This window comes from Cololabis saira, chromosome 15, assembly GCF_033807715.1.
Source record: "Cololabis saira isolate AMF1-May2022 chromosome 15, fColSai1.1, whole genome shotgun sequence".
Lineage (NCBI taxonomy): Eukaryota > Metazoa > Chordata > Actinopteri > Beloniformes > Belonidae > Cololabis > Cololabis saira.
The window spans coordinates 45725262-45749203 of NC_084601.1; the positions used below are offsets into that span (position 1 = coordinate 45725262).

The 23942-nt window shown below is 41.2% G+C and overlaps 1 protein-coding gene across 11 annotated transcripts in view; it reads left to right on the plus strand.

The window, feature by feature from the left end:
- The window catches only part of LOC133460981 (NACHT, LRR and PYD domains-containing protein 12-like), a 77145-nt gene that overhangs the window by 32341 nt on the left and 20862 nt on the right, over positions 1-23942 (plus strand). For 8 of the 11 annotated variants that reach the window (XM_061741694.1, XM_061741693.1, XM_061741701.1 and 5 more), the window contains 6 exons: positions 3670-3843; positions 6087-6260; positions 8503-8679; positions 15191-15367; positions 17611-17784; positions 20003-20179. In XM_061741694.1, coding sequence (XP_061597678.1) covers positions 3670-3843; positions 6087-6260; positions 8503-8679; positions 15191-15367; positions 17611-17784; positions 20003-20179 — 1053 coding nt within the window. The remainder of the gene's footprint in view (positions 1-3669; positions 3844-6086; positions 6261-8502; positions 8680-15190; positions 15368-17610; positions 17785-20002; positions 20180-23942) is intronic. The other 3 variants (XM_061741700.1, XM_061741704.1, XM_061741703.1) reach the window with 3 other exon arrangements.

The following is a 23942-nucleotide window of genomic DNA, read 5'->3' on the forward strand; positions in this document are numbered from 1 at the left end:
GAGAAATCATAGAACATGATCCTCACAGTGCTTCCAGCCCGCTCCAGGTGGGCCAGGGACCTCTGCATCAGGAAGATGACGGCGTCCTCAACTCCGATGCTCGGCCGGTAGGCGAACTGCAGGGGGTCGGCGGTGGAGCTCACCAGGGGGCGCAGGTGGTGGAGGACCAGCCTCTCCAGAGTCTTCGCCAGGTGGGATGTCAGGGCCACCGGCCGGTAGTGGCTGAAGTCGCTGGGTCGAGACGACTTGGGCACCGGTACCACGCAGGACGTCTTCCACAGCTGTGGTATCTTGTGCAGCCTCAGGCTCAGGTTGAATATGTGCTCCACGATCCTGCACAGTTGCCTGGAGCAGGATCTGAGCAGCCTGGAGGTGACGCCGTCCGGACCCGTTGCTTTCCTCGCCTTGAGCCTGGCCAGTCCTCTCTCCACCTGGGCTGTGGAGAGCACCACGCTGGGCGGGGGGGTGGTGGGTGGGCTGGGTGGGGGGGTGGTGGGTGGTCTGGGCGGGGGGGTGGTGAGTGGGCTGGGCGGGGGGGTGGTGGGTGGGCTGGGCGGGGGGGGTGGTGAGTGGGCTGGGCGGGGGGGGTGGTGAGTGGGCTGGGCGGGGGGGTGGTGAGTGGGCTGGGCGGGGGGGTGGTGGGTGGGCTGGGCGGGGGGGTGGTGAGTGGGCTGGGCAGGGTTGCAGGGATGGGGGTTGGTGGGTTCGGTGGAGTTGAGAGTGGGCTGGGGGGTTGTGGAGGGGGAGTAGCAGGGAGGGGGGTTGAGGTGAGAGTCCTCGGAGCAGAAGAGGCTCCAGTCGGGGGAAGTTGCAGCAGGGCTGGGTGGGTGGTGGGAGGGGTGTCTGGTTGTTCAAACCGGTTGAAGAACCGGTTCAGGTCATCCACCCACTCCTGGACCCTGTCCAGCGCAGGTCTGGAGTTGCTACGTCCTGAGATTGTTCAGGCTCCTCCAGACCCCGCTGATGTCGTCCCGCTGCAGCTGGTCTTCCATCCTCCTCCTGTAGCTGCTCTTCCCCTCCCTGATCTTCTTCCTCAGGTCCCTCTGCACCGTCTTCAGCAGGTCCCTGTCTCCTGATTTGAAGACCCTTCTTTTGTCCCTGAGCAGGCCTTTAATTTCAGGGGTGATCCATGGTTTGCTGTTTGCAAACACTCTGACTGTTTTGGTGGGTATGGTGGATTCTACACAGAAGTTAATGTAGTCCGTGACACAGCTGGTGAGACTGTGATGTCGTCCCCGTAGTCCTCACAGAACACATCCCACACCGTAGTCTCAAAACAGTCCTGGAGAGTCTCCAGAGACTGTTCAGACCAGATCTGTCTGGTGTGGGTGACTGCTGGTTGTCTTTGCACCAGAGGCTGATACAGGGGGAGAAGGTGGATCAGATCATGATCAGATCTTCCAAGCGGGGGCAGGGGGGATGATGTATATGCCTCTTTGAGGTTGGCATAAAAAAGGTCCAGTGTTTTATTTCCCCTGGTGCTGCAGGTGACGTACTGGCTGAAGGTTGGCAGTGTCGGATGAAGGAGATGCATGGTTAAAGTCCCCGGTAATGAGGAGGAGGGCATGTGGGTGCTGTGTTTGCAGCCTGCTCACACTGCTGTGCAGGACACCGCGGGCTGCGTCGGCATTAGCAGAGGGCGGGACATACGCAGTTATCGCGATAACATGCGAGAGTTCCCGCGGCAGGTAGTGTGGCCTCATGCTAACGGCTAACAGCTCAATGTCCGCGCTGCAGAGTTGCTCTTTGATAGAGATGTTCCCAGGGTTACACCATCTATCGTTCACAAACACAGCAAGCCCCCCTCCTTTCCTCTTACCGCTGTCCCGTGTCCTATCTGCCCTTATGAGGTTAAATCCGTCCAGAGCGACGGCGGAGTCCGGTGTTTGCTCCGTTAGCCAGGTCTCTGTGAACAGCATCAGGCTGCATTCCCGGTATCCCCGCTGGTGCCGTGCCAGCGCCGCTAGCTCATCCATCTTATTACAGATGGATCTCACATTCCCGGTGATGATGGTGGGGAGTGTGGGCTTGAAGCGGCGTTTCTTTTTCCGGCACATAACACCCGAGCGTTGTCCTCTTTTCCTCCTCTTCAGCTCGGGGGGAACATCGGGCTTGCAGCCGGTTAGCTTCCCCTGGCTACGGAGGGCTAACAGCTGATCGCGGGTGTAAACAATGGAGCGTTTACTTCCTGTTTCGGCGGTTGCTGGGGTGATGAACCAGGTGAAAAATAGTATAAATAAAAGGGCCAGCCTCACTGTTTTTCCAAACATGATGCCGCCCGATGAGCACAGAGAAAAAAAGCACGTCTCCACAGGAGACAGGACCGAAGAAAAAAGGTCCAAATAAGTGGAAACAGACAATAAATAAAAAACGAGTCGACGGAGCTGCTGCAACGTGTCGCCACTAGCGCTGCGCCATCTTGATTAATTCAGTTAATTGAAGATAAAAACAGAAGTAATTGGAACAAGTAAATCAGATTAAACGTGGGCATTCAGCTTCAAGTAGTGAAGCTAAAAACCAAATATCCAAGCCAGAAATCAGGGAGTGGTTCTGACTCAGACCTGAACAGCCACATTAAGACAGTAGTGAAGTCAGTTATCACTTAACAGCTTCCATCATGATCACAGCGGCCAAACAAACCGTAACCACAGCTGCTACACATGACGCTGGTGACGTTTCTGTCCATAATGAGACGTTCTGAAGCCTAAATGTCCCTTTCTCTCCCTTTACAAGCAAATCTCCACTTTGGCCGGAGTTTTCAGGAATGATGGTTTTTGGAGACTTTGAGCTTCGTTTTGGTGTAAACGAACGGCTAAAACTGATGAAAACAGCAGCGTTGTTGCTGCGTGTAAACGAGGCCTCAGACCTGGACAGGTTGGACTGACGGCTACAGGTGGAGCGTCAAAGTGATCGTCCTGACAGGAAGTGTCTTAGATCCTCCCGTGTGGGTTTAATTCAGAAATGTCCTTTAATCAAGCAGATCATTATTTGTTCAAGCAAAGACTTTTCAACTGCAAGCGATACAGAACCTGATGTTTAGTTTCACACAGACTTCAGAATCTGTTGAATTAGTCTGATAAATATACAGAATTCAATCATATTAACTGATAAACTCAGTTGTAACAGAATTATTAGGTGTTTGCAAGTTAGGTCAAATTATAAATGACACATTACTAAAAGTAAAGTATTTTAATATCTTCTGCTCTCAGAAAACATGATTTTAACTCTTTATAACATACAAGGATCATTATGATAAAAAGCTCAGGAATCCTGCATAAATGATATAAAACTGGACACATGATATAAAGTCCAGCAGTTCTCCACAGATCCATTCTGGTGTTAATAATTGTTGCTAGATCAGCTTCTGATCTCTAAACTGCTGCTTTGAACAATATTTGAACATCAACACTAATCAAAAGGATTGGTGTGTATGTTGGTGTTTTCATCTTAATCTAGTGTCAGACTTGGACCAGAAAAGCTCAGGATGTTCAGTAAAGGTGAACATGTCAGAGGAACAACCAGGAACCCACATCATGGATGTAACAAAAGTGTAAAACCTGTTTTATAAAGTCCAGATACGGTGGTGACCCACATGGACCTGATGACAAAGTTGATATTTGAAGAAACACTTCTCTGATGAGACTGGAACATGTTTTACTTTCTGTTCAGGTTGATGTACTGCTGTCTGTCAGAGATCAGCTGTTCTTCTCTGGGCCCAGCTCTGAAGTCCAACCCCTCCCATCTGAAACTTCTGGACCTGAGTAACAACGACCTGCAGGATTCAGGAGTGAAACATCTGAGTGGATTTCTGGAGAGTCCAGACTGCAGACTGGAGACTCTGGGGTCAGACATGTTTTAGTTGTGGGTTCAGATGAATCTGATGTGAAAGTTGTGTTGACACTAACCTGCAGACATCAGGCTGATCTTCTACTGATCCACACTGACCATCTGACTGCTCTGAGTTCTTCTTCTCTGCTTTAGTTTCATCTTAAACTTCCTCTTCTGATTCATTACATAAAACTAAACATGTGAATGTGTCAGACAGGAACAAATGAAGAACCAGAGATGTGTCTGAACCTGGAATAAAACATCTGAACAAACATGAATTAACTTTACAGCTAATACGTTCAGAAATGTCATCCAGATGTTAATAAACTGAGAGAGTCTGACAGACAATAGTGGACAGACTGAATGTGTAGTCGTCCAATATATGAGTTATAGAGCTCATTTACTAAATAACTTCTTACTGTGGATGAAATCAGTCAAACCAACATTGGCTTCCTTTGAATAACATTACATTTAATTTTAACAAATTACAAGTTTACCAAATATGAAACTCTAAACATTGAAAAACATAATTTTCTGTGTTTTTAATATTATTCTTTAATATGTCTGTTAAGATCATTTCATCCAGGTGACATCAAGACATAAGGTGCAACAAATAATGTCTTTTTATGGTTTTCAGTGTGTAAAACTAAATATAAATCCATGTGTGTTGAAGTTAGTAAAGTGAAATAAAGCTGCTGTCTAGACGATGAGTTTCCTTCATCAGCAACAAAACATCCAACAAGAACATCAGAAACTTTGTGTTGAAACTATGTCGTCACTCAATCAACTTTTTCAGAGAAAATGTTTGAAAAAACTCCTAAACAGACAAATATGTACTGATTGATGAAGAAATGTCTCCTTAAAAACATGGAAATGATGAATATTGTTCATTTATTCATCGTTTATGGAAGAAAACATTTGAACAAATTCAAATGTTTAATGCATTCAAATGCATTGATCACATTAAAAAGTGGAGGTGCCACAATTTAATTCAGTTAATTGAAGATAAAAACAGAAGTAATTGGAACCAAGTAAATCAGATTAAACGTGGGCATTCAGCTTCAAGTAGTGAAGCTAAAAACCAAATATCCAAGCCAGAAATCAGGGAGTGGTTCTGACTCAGACCTGAACAGCCACATTAAGACAGTAGTGAAGTCAGTTATCACTTAACAGCTTCCATCATGATCACAGCGGCCAAACAAACCGTAACCACAGCTGCTACACATGACGCTGGTGACGTTTCTGTCCATAATGAGACGTTCTGAAGCCTAAATGTCCCTTTCTCTCCCTTTACAAGCAAATCTCCACTTTGGCCGGAGTTTTCAGGAATGATGGTTTTTGGAGACTTTGAGCTTCGTTTTGGTGTAAACGAACGGCTAAAACTCATGAAAACAGCAGCGTTGTTGCTGCGTGTAAACGAGGCCTCAGACCTGGACAGGTTGGACTGACGGCTACAGGTGGAGCGTCAAAGTGATCGTCCTGACAGGAAGTGTCTTAGATCCTCCCGTGGGGGTTTAATTCACAAATGTCCTTTAATCAAGCAGATCATTAGTTGTTCAAGCAAAGACTTTTCAAGTGCAAGCGATACAGAACCTGATGTTTAGTTTCACACAGACTTCAGAATCTGTTGAATTAGTCTGATAAATATACAGAATTCAATCATTCTTATCTTTAACTAAAAGTAAGATATTAACTGATAAACTCAGTTGTAACAGAATTATTAGGTGTTTGCAAGTTAGGTCAAATTATAAATGACACATTACTAAAAGTAAAGTATTTTAATATCTTCTGCTCTCAGAAAACATCATTTTAACTCTTTATAACATACAAGGATCATTATGATAAAAAGCTCAGGAATCCTGCATAAATGATATAAAACTGGACACATGATATAAAGTCCAGCAGTTCTCCACAGATCCATTCTGGTGTTAATAATTGTTGCTAGATCAGCTTCTGATCTCTAAACTGCTGCTTTGAACAATATTTGAACATCAACACTAATCAAAAGGATTGGTGTGTATGTTGGTGTTTTCATCTTAATCTAGTGTCAGACTTGGACCAGAAAAGCTCAGGATGTTCAGTAAAGGTGAACATGTCAGAGGAACAACCAGGAACCCACATCATGGATGTAACAAAACTGTAAAAGCTGTTTTATAAAGTCCAGATACGGTGGTGACCCACATGGACCTGATGACAACGTTGATATTTGAAGAAACACTTCTCTGATGAGACTGGAACATGTTTTACTTTCTGTTCAGGTTGGTGCTCTGCGGTCTGTCAGAGATCAGCTGTTCTTCTCTGGTCTCAGCTCTGAAGTCCAACCCCTCCCATCTGAAACATCTGCACCTGAGCAGGAACATCCTGCAGGATTCAGGAGTGAAACATCTGAGGGGATTTCTGGAGAGTCCAGACTGCAGACTGGAGACTCTGAGGTCAGACATGTTTTAGTTGTGTGTTCAGATGAATCTGATGTGAAAGTTGTGTTGACACTAACCTGCAGACATCAGGCTGATCTTCTACTGATCCACACTGACCATCTGACTGCTCTGAGTTCTTCTTCTCTGCTTTAGTTTCATCTTAAACTTCCTCTTCTGATTTATTACATAAAACTAAACATGTGAATGTGTCAGACAGGAACAAATGAAGAACCAGAGATGTGTCTGAACCTGGAATAAAACATCTGAACAAACATGAATTAACTTTACAGCTAATACGTTCAGAAATGTCATCCAGATGTTAATAAACTGAGAGAGTCTGACAGACAATAGTGGACAGACTGAATGTGTAGTCGTCCAATATATGAGTTATAGAGCTCATTTACTAAATAACTTCTTACTGTGGATGAAATCAGTCAAACCAACGTTGGCTTCCTTTGACTAACATTACATTTCATTTTAACAAATACAAGTTTACCAAATATGAAACTCTAAACATTGAAAAACATAATTTTCTGTGTTTTTAATATTATTCTTTAATATATCTGTTAAGATCATTTCATCCAGGTGACATCAAGACATAAGGTGCAACAAATAATGTCTTTTTATGGTTTTCAGTGTGTAAAACTAAATATAAATCCATGTGTGTTGAAGTTAGTAAAGTGAAATAAAGCTGCTGTCTAGACGATGAGTTTCCTTCATCAGCAACAAAACATCCAACAAGAACATCAGAAACTTTGTGTTGAAACTATGTCGTCACTCAATCAACTTTTTCAGAGAAAATGTTTGAAAAAACTCCTAAACAGACAAATATGTACTGATTGATGAAGAAATGTCTCCTTAAAAACATGGAAATGATGAATATTGTTCATTTATTCATCGTTTATGGAAGAAAACATTTTAACTAATTCAAATTTTTAATGCATTCAAATGCATTGATCACATTAAAAAGTGGAGGTGCCACAATTTCATTCAGTTAATTGAAGATAAAAACAGAAGTAATTGGAACCAAGTAAATCAGATTAAACGTGGGCATTCAGCTTCAAGTAGTGAAGCTAAAAACCAAATATCCAAGCCAGAAATCAGGGAGTGGTTCTGACTCAGACCTGAACAGCCACATTAAGACAGTAGTGAAGTCAGTTATCACTTAACAGCTTCCATCATGATCACAGCGGCCAAACAAACCGTAACCACAGCTGCTACACATGACGCTGGTGACGTTTCTGTCCATAATGAGACGTTCTGAAGCCTAAATGTCCCTTTCTCTCCCTTTACAAGCAAATCTCCACTTTGGCCGGAGTTTTCAGGAATGATGGTTTTTGGAGACTTTGAGCTTCGTTTTGGTGTAAACGAACGGCTAAAACTGATGAAAACAGCAGCGTTGTTGCTGCGTGTAAACGAGGCCTCAGACCTGGACAGGTTGGACTGACGGCTACAGGTGGAGCGTCAAAGTGATCGTCCTGACAGGAAGTGTCTTAGATCCTCCCGTGGGGGTTTAATTCAGAAATGTCCTTTAATCAAGCAGATCATTAGTTGTTCAAGCAAAGACTTTTCAAGTGCAAGCGATACAGAACCTGATGTTTAGTTTCACACAGACTTCAGAATCTGTTGAATTAGTCTGATAAATATACAGAATTCAATCATTCTTATCTTTAACTAAAAGTAAGATATTAACTGATAAACTCAGTTGTAACAGAATTATTAGGTGTTTGCAAGTTAGGTCAAATTATAAATGACACATTACTAAAAGTAAAGTATTTTAATATGTTCTGCTCTCAGAAAACATCATTTTAACTCTTTATAACATACAAGGATCATTATGATAAAAAGCTCAGGAATCCTGCATAAATGATATAAAACTGGACACATGATATAAAGTCCAGCAGTTCTCCACAGATCCATTCTGGTGTTAATAATTGTTGCTAGATCAGCTTCTGATCTCTAAACTGCTGATTTGAACAATATTTGAACATCAACACTAATCAAAAGGATTGGTGTGCATGTTGGTGTTTTCATCTTAATCTAGTGTCAGACTTGGACCAGAAAAGCTCAGGATGTTCAGTAAAGGTGAACATGTCAGAGGAACAACCAGGAACCCACATCATGGATGTAACAAAAGTGTAAAAGCTGTTTTATAAAGTCCAGATACGGTGGTGACCCACATGGACCTGATGACAACGTTGATATTTGAAGAAACACTTCTCTGATGAGACTGGAACATGTTTTACTTTCTGTTCAGGTTGGAGAGGTGCAGGTTGTCAGAGATCAGCTGTTCTTCTCTGGGCCCAGCTCTGAAGTCCAACCCCTCCCACCTGAAACATCTGGACCTGAGCAGGAACGAGAACCTGCAGGATTCAGGAGTGAAACATCTGAGTGGATTTCTGGAGAGTCCAGACTGCAGACTGGAGTATCTGAGGTCAGACATGTTTTAGTTGTGTGTTCAGATGAATCTGATGTGAAAGTTGTGTTGACACTAACCTGCAGACATCAGGCTGATCTTCTACTGATCCACACTGACCATCTGACTGCTCTGAGTTCTTCTTCTCTGCTTTAGTTTCATCTTAAACTTCCTCTTCTGATTCATTACATAAAACTAAACATGTGAATGTGTCAGACAGGAACAAATGAAGAACCAGAGATGTGTCTGAACCTGGAATAAAACATCTGAACAAACATGAATTAACTTTACAGCTAATACGTTCAGAAATGTCATCCAGATGTTAATAAACTGAGAGAGTCTGACAGACAATAGTGGACAGACTGAATGTGTAGTCGTCCAATATATGACTTATAGAGCTCATTCAAGACATCAAGACATAAGTTGCAACAAATAATGTCTTTTTATGGTTTCAGTGTGTAAAACTAAATATAAATACATGTGTGTTGAAGTTAGTAAAGTGAAATAAAGCTGCTGTCTAGACGATGAGTTTCCTTCATCAGCAACAAAACATCCAACAAGACAACGCAGGGTCCAGGCCAGGATGCAGAGCTGTAGTTTAACACACTTCTCTGCTGCTTCTCGAGGACCAACGCCTGCCAACAAAACTGTAGGATTGCATTATGTAATTAGCGACTCTAAAACTGTAGGATTACATGATATTGGCGACTCTGGCCAGGTGCCTAGCAAAATAGAAGTGGTTGCAGTTCCCCGCCCTCCAAAAGTTCACCAGGTGCAGCGTTATAGAGGCGTTAACCAAAATAACCTTGTAAAAATTAAAACCAATGTACATTTGGTACCAATTACAGACCGAAAAATTAGATGCGGATTACTAAATATACGATCGTTAAGCTCCAAGTCTCTATTAGTAAATGATATAATTACAGAGAGCAGGAGTGATGTTTTCTGCTTAACAGAAACATGGTTACAGGAGGAAGAGTATGTTAGTTTGAATGAATCAACTCCGCCCGGCTACTTTAATCATCACATTCCTAGAAGCACGGGCCGAGGCGGAGGAGTCGCAGCAATTTATAACTCCGGTCTCCAAACAAAAAATTAACCTAAGTGCAACTATAATACATTTGAAAGCCTCATGCTTGGTCTGAAATTTCCGAGCAGGAAATCAGAAAAGCCAGTTGTGTTAGTGGTAGTGTACCGGCCCCCTGCTGGTGCGTATCTGGAGTTTTTGCCTGAATTTTCAGATTTCCTTTCTGGATTATTGATCAGCACAGATAAATTCATCATAGTGGGTGATTTTAATATTCATATGGATGTTGAAAGCGATAATCTTAAATTAGCCTTCGATTCTCTTCTAGAATCAATGGGTATCTCACAAAAAGTGGATAAACCGACGCACTGTTTTAATCATACTCTCGATCTCGTTCTCACCTACGATGTTGAAACTGATGGTCTGTTGGTGTCACCTGTAAACTCCCTTTTATCCGACCATTACTTAATAACGTTTGAATTTAATTTTGTTGATGTTGAAGTGCAAAATAGGAGGTATTATTTTGGCAGATGTTTGTCTGATGAAGTCATTGTTAAATTTAGGGAGGCCATTGCTTATCTTACGACAGTGCGAAATAGTGATGTAGTCGAGGCCAGTGACCTGGGTTCTACCTCTGCAGATGTTGATTTCCTTGCTAGTAACACTGCTGATTTGTTGCATTCAGCTTTAGATGAAGTTGCTCCTTTAAAAAGGAGGGTTTCTAGCCACAGGAGCTTAACTCCCTGGTATAATTCAGATATCCGCATGTTGAAACAAAACGTGCGTAAAATGGAAAGGAAGTGGTACTCTTGTAGGTCTGTAGACTCTTATTGTGAATGGAAAGATATTCTTTTTTTTTTTAAGATTTTTTTTGGGCTCTAGTGGCCCTTTATTCAAGCTGCAGATAGAAAGGGGGTAGAGAGAGAGATGGGGGATGACATGCAGCAAAGGTGCACAGGCCGGGATTCGAACCTGCGACCGCTGCAGGAGGAGGACTGTAGCCTCAGTATATGAGCCGCTGCTTAACCCACTGCGCCACCGAGCGGCCCGAAAGATATTCTAATAGTATATAAAAAAGCCATTCGCAAAGCCAGAACAGCTTATTATTCAACGTTGATAGAGGATAACAAAAGTAACCCACGTTTTCTGTTCAGCACTGTAGCCAGGCTGACAAAGAGTCACAACTCTGTTGACCCGTGCATTCCTGCAGCTCTCAGTAGTGAAGACTTTATGAGCTTCTTCAACAGTAAAATCGCGAGAATAAGAGAAGAAATCAACCAGCCGGTTGTAGGTGTTTCTTCAGCTTTAGCGACTTCCCTAGGCTCTGACTTGTCTCTAGACTGTTTTGATCCTATAGACCTCCTTGAGCTGACTTCACTCGTTAATAGAGCTAAGTCAACCACATGTATGTTAGACCCCATCCCGACTCGTCTATTCAAACATGTTTTTTCTCTTATTGGTACGACAATACTGGACCAAATTAACCAATCCCTAAGTTTAGGATATGTACCGCAGGTTTTCAAAGTCGCAGTAATTAAACCTTTACTTAAAAAACCTTCTCTTGACCCAGACACCTTAGCTAATTATAGACCAATTTCCAACCTTCCATTTGTATCTAAAATTCTGGAAAAGGCAGTTTCAAGCCAGTTATGTGACTATTTGTATAGAAATGATCTGTTTGAAGTCTTTCAGTCAGGGTTCAGAATGCATCATAGCACAGAGACAGCACTGGTTCGAGTCACGAATGACCTCCTTATGGTCTCAGATAAGGGATTAGTGTCCATACTGGTTCTACTGGACCTCAGATAAGGGATTAGTGTCCATACTGGTTCTACTGGACCTCAGATAAGGGATTAGTGTCCATACTGGTTCTACTGGACCTCAGATAAGGGATTAGTGTCCATACTGGTTCTACTGGACCTCAGAAAAGGGATTAGTGTCCATACTGGTTCTACTGGACCTCAGATAAGGGATTAGTGTCCATACTGGTTCTACTGGACCTCAGATAAGGGATTAGTGTCCATACTGGTTCTACTGGACCTCAGATAAGGGATTAGTGTCCATACTGGTTCTACTGGACCTCAGATAAGGGATTAGTATCCATACTGGTTCTACTGGACCTCAGATAAGGGATTAGTGTCCATACTGGTTCTACTGGACCTCAGATAAGGGATTAGTGTCCATACTGGTTCTACTGGGCCTCAGATAAGGGATTAGTGTCCATACTGGTTCTACTGGACCTCAGATAAGGGATTAGTGTCCATACTGGTTCTACTGGACCTCAGATAAGGGATTAGTGTCCATACTGGTTCTACTGGACCTCAGATAAGGGATTAGTGTCCATACTGGTTCTACTGGACCTCAGATAAGGGATTAGTGTCCATACTGGTTCTACTGGACCTCAGATAAGGGATTAGTGTCCATACTGGTTCTACTGGACCTCAGTGCTGCTTTTGACACTATAGATCATGGCATTTTACTGCACAGGTTAGAGCATGTTGTTGGGATTAAAGGGACAGCTCTATGTTGGTTTAAATCATATCTATCTGACAGGTTCCAGTTTGTTCATGTACATGAGGTTTCTTCAGAACAGTCAAGGGTCTGTTATGGTGTTCCGCAGGGTTCAGTGCTAGGGCCAATCTTGTTCAGTTTATACATGCAGCCGTTGGGAAGTATAATCCAGAATCACGGCATACAATTTCATTGTTATGCTGATGATACGCAGCTCTATTTGTCTATGAAGCCGGATGAAACAGAACCGTTAGTTAAACTTCAGGCATGTCTTAGGGACATCAAGGACTGGATGTCCAGAAATTTCCTGCTTCTAAATTCAGATAAAACAGAGGTTATCATTCTTGGTCCAGAGCATCTTAGGAAGGGATTAGATGGTGTTGCGATGGCTTCCAGTGCAACTGTGAGAAACCTTGGTGTTATTTTCGATCAGGATTTGTCGTTTAAACCATATGTCAATCAGGTTTGTAAAATAGCATTTTTCCATCTCCGTAATATTGCAAAGATTAGGAAAATCCTCTCGCAGAGTGATGCAGAAAAACTAGTTCATGCGTTTGTATCTTCTAGACTAGATTACTGTAATGTGTTGTTAGCAGGATGTCCAAGTAATTTGCTGAATAGGCTCCAGCTGATCCAAAATGCAGCAGCACGAGTACTGACAGGAATTAGCAGGAGAGACCACGTCTCTCCAGTGTTAGCGTCGCTCCATTGGTTACCTGTAAAATTCAGAATCCAATTTAAAATGTTATTACTTGCGTATAAAGCCCAAAACGGCTTAGCTCCGCATTATTTGCAAGACCTGATAGTGCCTTATGTTCCTGGCAGAGCTCTCCGTTCTCAGAGTGCAGGTTTACTCGTAGTTCCTAGAGTATCTAAATGTAGATTTGGAGGGCGGGCGTTCTGCTATCAGGCACCATTACTATGGAACCAACTTCCAATCTGGGTTAAGGAGGCTGACACCACCTCCACCTTTAAACTAAACTTAAAACCTTTCTGTTAAGTAAAGCCTATAGTTAGTGTTTAGTAAACCTCTAGCTGGTGTTGGTAAATCTCTAGGTAGTGTAAACTTTAGTGTGTCAGAGTCGCTCCTGTAGTTTCTTGTGCTGGCCCCCCCTTCTCCTCCCTTTTCTCTCTTTTGTCCATGTTGCAGCATCTTTTGCCGGACACCGGAACCTGCAGGTGGTCGTGGGTGGCTTGTAGCTTGCATTACGGAGCACAAGTCTTTCCCTGACCCTCTGTTGTATTAGACGCTATATAAATAAAATTGAATTGAATTTAATTGAATTTAATTCTTAATGATATCCACTCCAATACTGGCAACATTTCAGTCTTAGTCTTCCTGAATCTCAGTGCTGCTTTCAACACAATCAACAAGAACATCTTGATAGAGAGGTTGAAGAACTGGGTGGGACTTTCTAGCACAGCTCTAACCTGGTTTCAGTCCTATCTAAAAGACAAAGAATATTTTGTGTCTTTAGGTAACTACATATCAGAGTTAACACAAATAACATGTGGAATTCCTCAAGGTTCAATGCTGGGGTCTATTTTGTTTAATATGTACATGCTCTCACTTGCTCAAATTATGAAAAATAACAAAATGTGCTCCCATGACTATGCAGATGACACCCCAATCTATAAATGCATCTCACCTAGACTATAATCCAATTAAAATGTTTTATCAAATGCATTGATCACATTAAAAAGTGGAGGTGCCACAATTTAATTCAGTTAATTGAAGATAAAAACAGAAGTAATTGGAACCAAGTAAATCAGATTAAACGTGGGCATTCAGCTTCAAGTAGTGAAGCTAAAAACCAAATATCCAAGCCAGAAATCAGGGAGTGGTTCTGACTCAGACCTGAACAGCCACATTAAGACAGTAGTGAAGTCAGTTATCACTTAACAGCTTCCATCATGATCACAGCGGCCAAACAAACCGTGACCACAGCTGCTACACATGACGCTGGTGACGTTTCTGTCCATAATGAGACGTTCTGAAGCCTAAATGTCCCTTTCTCTCCCTTTACAAGCAAATCTCCACTTTGGCCGGAGTTTTCAGGAATGATGGTTTTTGGAGACTTTGAGCTTCGTTTTGGTGTAAACGAACGGCTAAAACTCATGAAAACAGCAGCGTTGTTGCTGCGTGTAAACGAGGCCTCAGACCTGGACAGGTTGGACTGACGGCTACAGGTGGAGCGTCAAAGTGATCGTCCTGACAGGAAGTGTCTTAGATCCTCCCGTGTGGGTTTAATTCACAAATGTCCTTTAATCAAGCAGATCATTGGTTGTTCAAGCAAAGACTTTTCAAGTGCAAGCGATACAGAACCTGATGTTTAGTTTCACACAGACTTCAGAATCTGTTGAATTAGTCTGATAAATATACAGAATTCAATCATTCTTATCTTTAACTAAAAGTAAGATATTAACTGATAAACTCAGTTGTAACAGAATTATTAGGTGTTTGCAAGTTAAGTGAAATTATAAATGACACATTACTAAAAGTAAAGTATTTTAATATGTTCTGCTCTCAGAAAACATCATTTTAAGTCTTTATAACATACAAGGATCATTATGATAAAAAGCTCAGGAATCCTGCATAAATGATATAAAACTGGACACATGATATAAAGTCCAGCAGTTCTCCACAGATCCATTCTGGTGTTAATAATTGTTGCTAGATCAGCTTCTGATCTCTAAACTGCTGCTTTGAACAATATTTGAACATCAACACTAATCAAAAGGATTGGTGTGTATGTTGGTGTTTTCATCTTAATCTAGTGTCAGACTTGGACCAGAAAAGCTCAGGATGTTCAGTAAAGGTGAACATGTCAGAGGAACAACCAGGAACCCACATCATGGATGTAACAAAACTGTAAAAGCTGTTTTATAAAGTCCAGATACGGTGGTGACCCACATGGACCTGATGACAACGTTGATATTTGAAGAAACACTTCTCTGATGAGACTGGAACATGTTTTACTTTCTGTTCAGGTTGAGGAACTGCAGGTTGTCAGAGATCAGCTGTTCTTCTCTGGTCTCAGCTCTGAAGTCCAACCCCTCCCATCTGAAACTTCTGGACCTGAGTCAGAACCAGAACCTGCAGGATTCAGGAGTGAAACATCTGAGTGGATTTCTGGAGAGTCCAGACTGCAGACTGGAGTATCTGGGGTCAGACATGTTTTAGTTGTGTGTTCAGATGAATGTGATGTGAAAGTTGTGTTGACACTAACCTGCAGACATCAGGCTGATCTTCTACTGATCCACACTGACCATCTGACTGCTCTGAGTTCTTCTTCTCTGCTTTAGTTTCATCTTAAACTTCCTCTTCTGATTCATTACATAAAACTAAACATGTGAATGTGTCAGACAGGAACAAATGAAGAACCAGAGATGTGTCTGAACCTGGAATAAAACATCTGAACAAACATGAATTAACTTTACAGCTAATACGTTCAGAAATGTCATCCAGATGTTAATAAACTGAGAGAGTCTGACAGACAATAGTGGACAGACTGAATGTGTAGTCGTCCAATATATGAGTTATAGAGCTCATTTACTAAATAACTTCTTACTGTGGATGAAATCAGTCAAACCAACGTTGGCTTCCTTTGACTAACATTACATTTAATTTTAACAAATTACAAGTTTACCAAATATGAAACTCTAAACATTGAAAAACATAATTTCCTGTGTTTTTAATATTATTCTTTAATATATCTGTTAAGATCATTTCATCCAGGTGACATCAAGACATAAGGAGCAACAAATAATGTCTTTTTATGGTTTTCAGTGTGTAAAACTAAATATAAATCCATGTGTGTTGAAGTTAGTAAAGTGAAATAAAGCTGCTGTCTAGACGATGAGTTTCCTTCATCAGCAACAAAACATCCAACAAGAACATCAGAAACTTTGTGTTGAAACTATGTCGTCACTCAATCAACTTTTTCAGAGAAAATGTTTGAAAAAACTCCTAAACAGACAAATATGTACTGATTGATGAAGAAATGTCTCCTTAAAAACATGGAAATGATGGATATTGTTCATTTATTCATCGTTTATGGAAGAAAACATTTTAACTAATTCAAATATTTAATGCATTCAAATGCATTGATCACATTAAAAAGTGGAGGTTCCACAATTTAATTCAGTTAATTGAAGATAAAAACAGAAGTAATTGGAACCAAGTAAATCAGATTAAACGTGGGCATTCAGCTTCAAGTAGTGAAGCTAAAAACCAAATATCCAACCCAGAAATCAGGGAGTGGTTCTGACTCAGACCTGAACAGCCACATTAAGACAGTAGTGAAGTCAGTTATCACTTAACAGCTTCCATCATGATCACAGCGGCCAAACAAACCGTAACCACAGCTGCTACACATGACGCTGGTGACGTTTCTGTCCATAATGAGACGTTCTGAAGCCTAAATGTCCCTTTCTCTCCCTTTACAAGCAAATCTCCACTTTGGCCGGAGTTTTCAGGAATGATGGTTTTTGGAGACTTTGAGCTTCGTTTTCCTGTAAACGAACGGCTAAAACTGATGAAAACAGCAGCGTTGTTGCTGCGTGTAAACGAGGCCTCAGACCTGGACAGGTTGGACTGACGGCTACAGGTGGAGCGTCAAAGTGATCGTCCTGACAGGAAGTGTCTTAGATCCTCCCGTGGGGGTTTAATTCAGAAATGTCCTTTAATCAAGCAGATCATTAGTTGTTCAAGCAAAGACTTTTCAAGTGCAAGCGATACAGAACCTGATGTTTAGTTTCACACAGACTTCAGAATCTGTTGAATTAGTCTGATAAATATACAGAATTCAATCATTCTTATCTTTAACTAAAAGTAAGATATTAACTGATAAACTCAGTTGTAACAGAATTATTAGGTGTTTGCAAGTTAGGTCAAATTATAAATGACACATTACTAAAAGTAAAGTATTTTAATATGTTCTGCTCTCAGAAAACATGATTTTAACTCTTTATAACATACAAGGATCATTATGATAAAAAGCTCAGGAATCCTGCATAAATGATATAAAACTGGACACATGATATAAAGTCCAGCAGTTCTCCACAGATCCATTCTGGTGTTAATAATTGTTGCTAGATCAGCTTCTGATCTCTAAACTGCTGCTTTGAACAATATTTGAACATCCACACTAATCAAAAGGATTGGTGTGTATGTTGGTGTTTTCATCTTAATCTAGTGTCAGACTTGGACCAGAAAAGCTCAGGATGTTCAGTAAAGGTGAACATGTCAGAGGAACAACCAGGAACCCACATCATGGATGTAACAAAAGTGTAAAAGCTGTTTTATAAAGTCCAGATACGGTGGTGACCCACATGGACCTGATGACAAAGTTGATATTTGAAGAAACACTTCTCTGATGAGACTGGAACATGTTTCACTTTCTGTTCAGGTTGTTCTACTGCGGTCTGTCAGAGATCAGCTGTTCTTCTCTGGGCCCAGCTCTGAAGTCCAACCCCTCCCATCTGAAACTTCTGCACCTGAGTAACAACAACCTGCAGGATTCAGGAGTGAAACATCTGAGTGGATTTCTGGAGAGTCCAGACTGCAGACTGGAGGATCTGGGGTCAGACATGTTTTAGTTGTGTGTTCATATGAATCTGATGTGAAAGTTGTGTTGACACTAACCTGCAGACATCAGGCTGATCTTCTACTGATCCACACTGACCATCTGACTGCTCTGAGTTCTTCTTCTCTGCTTTAGTTTCATCTTAAACTTCCTCTTCTGATTCATTACATAAAACTAAACATGTGAATGTGTCAGACAGGAACAAATGAAGAACCAGAGATGTGTCTGAACCTGGAATAAAACATCTGAACAAACATGAATTAACTTTACAGCTAATACGTTCAGAAATATCATCCAGATGTTAATAAACTGAGAGAGTCTGACAGACAATAGTGGACAGACTGAATGTGTAGTCGTCCAATATATGACTTATAGAGCTCATTTACTAAATAACTTCTTACTGTGGATGAAATCAGTCAAACCAACGTTGGCTTCCTTTGACTAAAGTTAAATTTCATTTTAACAAAATACAAATTTACCAAATATGAAACTCTTAACACTGAAAAACATAATTGTCTGTGTTTTTAATATTATTCTTTAATATATCGGTTAAGATCATTTCATCCAGGTGACATCAAGACATAAGGTGCAACAAATAATGTCTTTTTATGGTTTTCAGTGTGTAAAACTAAATATAAATCCATGTGTGTTGAAGTTAGTAAAGTGAAATAAAGCTGCTGTCTAGACGATGAGTTTCCTTCATCAGCAACAAAACATCCAACAAGAACATCAGAAACTTTGTGTTGAAACTATGTCGTCACTCAATCAACTTTTTCAGAGAAAATGTTTGAAAAAACTCCTAAACAGACAAATATGTACTGATTGATGAAGAAATGTCTCCTTAAAAACATGGAAATGATGAATATTGTTCATTTATTCATCGTTTATGGAAGAAAACATTTTAACAAATTCAAATTTTTAATTCATTCAAATGCATTGATCACATTAAAAAGTGGAGGTGCTACAATTTAATTCAGTTAATTGAAGATAAAAACAGAAGTAATTGGAACCAAGTAAATCAGATTAAACGTGGGCATTCAGCTTCAAGTAGTGAAGCTAAAAACCAAATATCCAAGCCAGAAATCAGGGAGTGGTTCTGACTCAGACCTGAACAGCCACATTAAGACAGTAGTGAAGTCAGTTATCACTTAACAGCTTCCATCATGATCACAGCGGCCAAACAAACCGTAACCACAGCTGCTACACATGACGCTGGTGACGTTTCTGTCCATAATGAGACGTTCTGAAGCCTAAATGTCCCTTTCTCTCCCTTTACAAGCAAATCTCCACTTTGGCCGGAGTTTTCAGGAATGATGGTTTTTGGAGACTTTGAGCTTCGTTTTGGTGTAAACGAACGGCTAAAACTCATGAAAACAGCAGCGTTGTTGCTGCGTGTAAACGAGGCCTCAGACCTGGACAGGTTGGACTGACGGCTACAGGTGGAGCGTCAAAGTGATCGTCCTGACAGGAAGTGTCTTAGATCCTCCCGTGGGGGTTTAATTCAGAAATGTCCTTTAATCAAGCAGATCATTAGTTGTTCAAGCAAAGACTTTTCAACTGCAAGCGATACAGAACCTGATGTTTAGTTTCACACAGACTTCAGAATCTGTTGAATTAGTCTGATAAATATACAGAATTCAATCATATTAACTGATAAACTCAGTTGTAACAGAATTATTAGGTGTTTGCAAGTTAGGTCAAATTATAAATGACACATTACTAAAAGTAAAGTATTTTAATATGTTCTGCTCTCAGAAAACATCATTTTAAGTCTTTATAACATACAAGGATCATTATGATAAAAAGCTCAGGAATCCTGCATAAATGATATAAAACTGGACACATGATATAAAGTCCAGCAGTTCTCCACAGATCCATTCTGGTGTTAATAATTGTTGCTAGATCAGCCTCTGATCTCTAAACTGCTGCTTTGAACAATATTTGAACATCAACACTAATCAAAAGGATTGGTGTGTATGTTGGTGTTTTCATCTTAATCTAGTGTCAGACTTGGACCAGAAAAGCTCAGGATGTTCAGTAAAGGTGAACATGTCAGAGGAACAACCAGGAACCCACATCATGGATGTAACAAAAGTGTAAAACCTGTTTTATAAAGTCCAGATACGGTGGTGACCCACATGGACCTGATGACAAAGTTGATATTTGAAGAAACTCTTCTCTGATGAGACTGGAACATGTTTTACTTTCTGTTCAGGTTGAGGGAATGCGGCCTGTCAGAGATCAGCTGTTCTTCTCTGGGCCCAGCTCTGAAGTCCAACCCCTCCCATCTGAAACATCTGGACCTGAGTTACAACCAGAACCTGCAGGATTCAGGAGTGAAACATCTGAGTGGATTTCTGGAGAGTCCAGACTGCAGACTGGAGACTCTGAGGTCAGACATGTTTTAGTTGTGTGTTCAGATGAATCTGATGTGAAAGTTGTGTTGACACTAACCTGCAGACATCAGGCTGATCTTCTACTGATCCACACTGACCATCTGACTGCTCTGAGTTCTTCTTCTCTGCTTTAGTTTCATCTTAAACTTCCTCTTCTGATTCATTACATAAAACTAAACATGTGAATGTGTCAGACAGGAACAAATGAAGAACCAGAGATGTGTCTGAACCTGGAATAAAACATCTGAACAAACATGAATTAACTTTACAGCTAATACGTTCAGAAATGTCATCCAGATGTTAATAAACTGAGAGAGTCTGACAGACAATAGTGGACAGACTGAATGTGTAGTCGTCCAATATATGACTTATAGAGCTCATTCAAGACATCAAGACATAAGTTGCAACAAATAATGTCTTTTTATGGTTTCAGTGTGTAAAACTAAATATAAATACATGTGTGTTGAAGTTAGTAAAGTGAAATAAAGCTGCTGTCTAGACGATGAGTTTCCTTCATCAGCAACAAAACATCCAACAAGACAACGCAGGGTCCAGGCCAGGATGCAGAGCTGTAGTTTAACACACTTCTCTGCTGCTTCTCGAGGACCAACGCCTGCCAACAAAACTGTAGGATTGCATTATGTAATTAGCGACTCTAAAACTGTAGGATTACATGATATTGGCGACTCTGGCCAGGTGCCTAGCAAAATAGAAGTGGTTGCAGTTCCCCGCCCTCCAAAAGTTCACCAGGTGCAGCGTTATAGAGGCGTTAACCAAAATAACCTTGTAAAAATTAAAACCAATGTACATTTGGTACCAATTACAGACCGAAAAATTAGATGCGGATTACTAAATATACGATCGTTAAGCTCCAAGTCTCTATTAGTAAATGATATAATTACAGAGAGCAGGAGTGATGTTTTCTGCTTAACAGAAACATGGTTACAGGAGGAAGAGTATGTTAGTTTGAATGAATCAACTCCGCCCGGCTACTTTAATCATCACATTCCTAGAAGCACGGGCCGAGGCGGAGGAGTCGCAGCAATTTATAACTCCGGTCTCCAAACAAAAAATTAACCTAAGTGCAACTATAATACATTTGAAAGCCTCACGCTTAGTCTGAAATTTCCGAGCAGGAAATCAGAAAAGCCAGTTGTGTTAGTGGTAGTGTACCGGCCCCCTGCTGGTGCGTATCTGGAGTTTTTGCCTGAATTTTCAGATTTCCTTTCTGGATTATTGATCAGCACAGATAAATTCATCATAGTGGGTGATTTTAATATTCATATGGATGTTGAAAGCGATAATCTTAAATTAGCCTTCGATTCTCTTCTAGAATCAATGGGTATCTCACAAAAAGTGGATAAACCGACGCACTGTTTTAATCATACTCTCGATCTCGTTCTCACCTACGGTGTTGAAACTGATGATCTGTTGGTGTCACCTGTAAACTCCCTTTTATCCGACCATTACTTAATAACGTTTGAATTTAATTTTGTTGATGTTGAAGTGCAAAATAGGAGGTATTATTTTGGCAGATGTTTGTCTGATGAAGTCATTGTTAAATTTAGGGAGGCCATTGCTTATCTTACGACAGTGCGAAATAGTGATGTAGTCGAGGCCAGTGACCTGGGTTCTACCTCTGCAGATGTTGATTTCCTTGCTAGTAACACTGCTGATTTGTTGCATTCAGCTTTAGATGAAGTTGCTCCTTTGAAAAGGAGGGTTTCTAGCCACAGGAGCTTAACTCCCTGGTATAATTCAGATATCCGCATGTTGAAACAAAACGTGCGTAAAATGGAAAGGAAGTGGTACTCTTGTAGGTCTGTAGACTCTTATTGTGAATGGAAAGATATTCTTTTTTTTTTTTTTTTTAAGATTTTTTTTGGGCTCTAGTGGCCCTTTATTCAAGCTGCAGATAGAAAGGGGGTAGAGAGAGAGATGGGGGATGACATGCAGCAAAGGTGCACAGGCCGGGATTCGAACCTGCGACCGCTGCAGGAGGAGGACTGTAGCCTCAGTATATGAGCCGCTGCTTAACCCACTGCGCCACCGAGCGGCCCGAAAGATATTCTAATAGTATATAAAAAAGCCATTCGCAAAGCCAGAACAGCTTATTATTCAACGTTGATAGAGGATAACAAAAGTAACCCACGTTTTCTGTTCAGCACTGTAGCCAGGCTGACAAAGAGTCACAACTCTGTTGACCCGTGCATTCCTGCAGCTCTCAGTAGTGAAGACTTTATGAGCTTCTTCAACAGTAAAATCGCGAGAATAAGAGAAGAAATCAACCAGCCGGTTGTAGGTGTTTCTTCAGCTTTAGGGACTTCCCTAGGCTCTGACTTGTCTCTAGACTGTTTTGATCCTATAGACCTCCCTGAGCTGACCTCACTCGTTAATAGAGCTAAGTCAACCACATGTATGTTAGACCCCATCCCGACTCGACTATTCAAACATATTTTTTCTCTTATTGGTACGACAATACTGGACCAAATTAACTTATCCCTAAGTTTAGGATATGTACCGCAGGTTTTCAAAGTCGCAGTAATTAAACCTTTACTTAAAAAACCTTCTCTTGACCCAGACACCTTAGCTAATTATAGACCAATTTCCAACCTTCCATTTGTATCTAAAATTCTTGAAAAGGCAGTTTCAAGCCAGTTATGTGACTATTTGTATAGAAATGATCTGTTTGAAGTCTTTCAGTCAGGGTTCAGAATGCATCATAGCACAGAGACAGCACTGGTTCGAGTCACGAATGACCTCCTTATGGTCTCAGATAAGGGATTAGTGTCCATACTGGTTCTACTGGACCTCAGATAAGGGATTAGTGTCCATACTGGTTCTACTGGACCTCAGATAAGGGATTAGTGTCCATACTGGTTCTACTGGACCTCAGATAAGGGATTAGTGTCCATACTGGTTCTACTGGACCTCAGAAAAGGGATTAGTCTCCATACTGGTTCTACTGGACCTCAGATAAGGGATTAGTGTCCATACTGGTTCTACTGGACCTCAGATAAGGGATTAGTATCCATACTGGTTCTACTGGACCTCAGATAAGGGATTAGTGTCCATACTGGTTCTACTGGACCTCAGATAAGGGATTAGTGTCCATACTGGTTCTACTGGGCCTCAGATAAGGGATTAGTGTCCATACTGGTTCTACTGGACCTCAGATAAGGGATTAGTGTCCATACTGGTTCTACTGGACCTCAGTGCTGCTTTTGACACTATAGATCATGGCATTTTACTGCACAGGTTAGAGCATGTTGTTGGGATTAAAGGGACAGCTCTATGTTGGTTTAAATCATATCTATCTGACAGGTTTCAGTTTGTTCATGTACATGAGGTTTCTTCAGAACAGTCAAGGGTCTGTTATGGTGTTCCGCAGGGTTCAGTGCTAGGGCCAATCTTGTTCAGTTTATACATGCAGCCGTTGGGAAGTATAATCCAGAATCACGGCATACACTTTCATTGTTATGCTGATGATACGCAGCTCTATTTGTCTATGAAGCCGGATGAAACAGAACCGTTAGTTAAACTTCAGGCATGTCTTAGGGACATCAAGGACTGGATGTCCAGAAATTTCCTGCTTCTAAATTCAGATAAAACAGAGGTTATCATTCTTGGTCCAGAGCATCTTAGGAAGGGATTAGATGGTGTTGCGATGGCTTCCAGTGCAACTGTGAGAAACCTTGGTGTTATTTTCGATCAGGATTTGTCGTTTAAACCATATGTCAATCAGGTTTGTAAAATAGC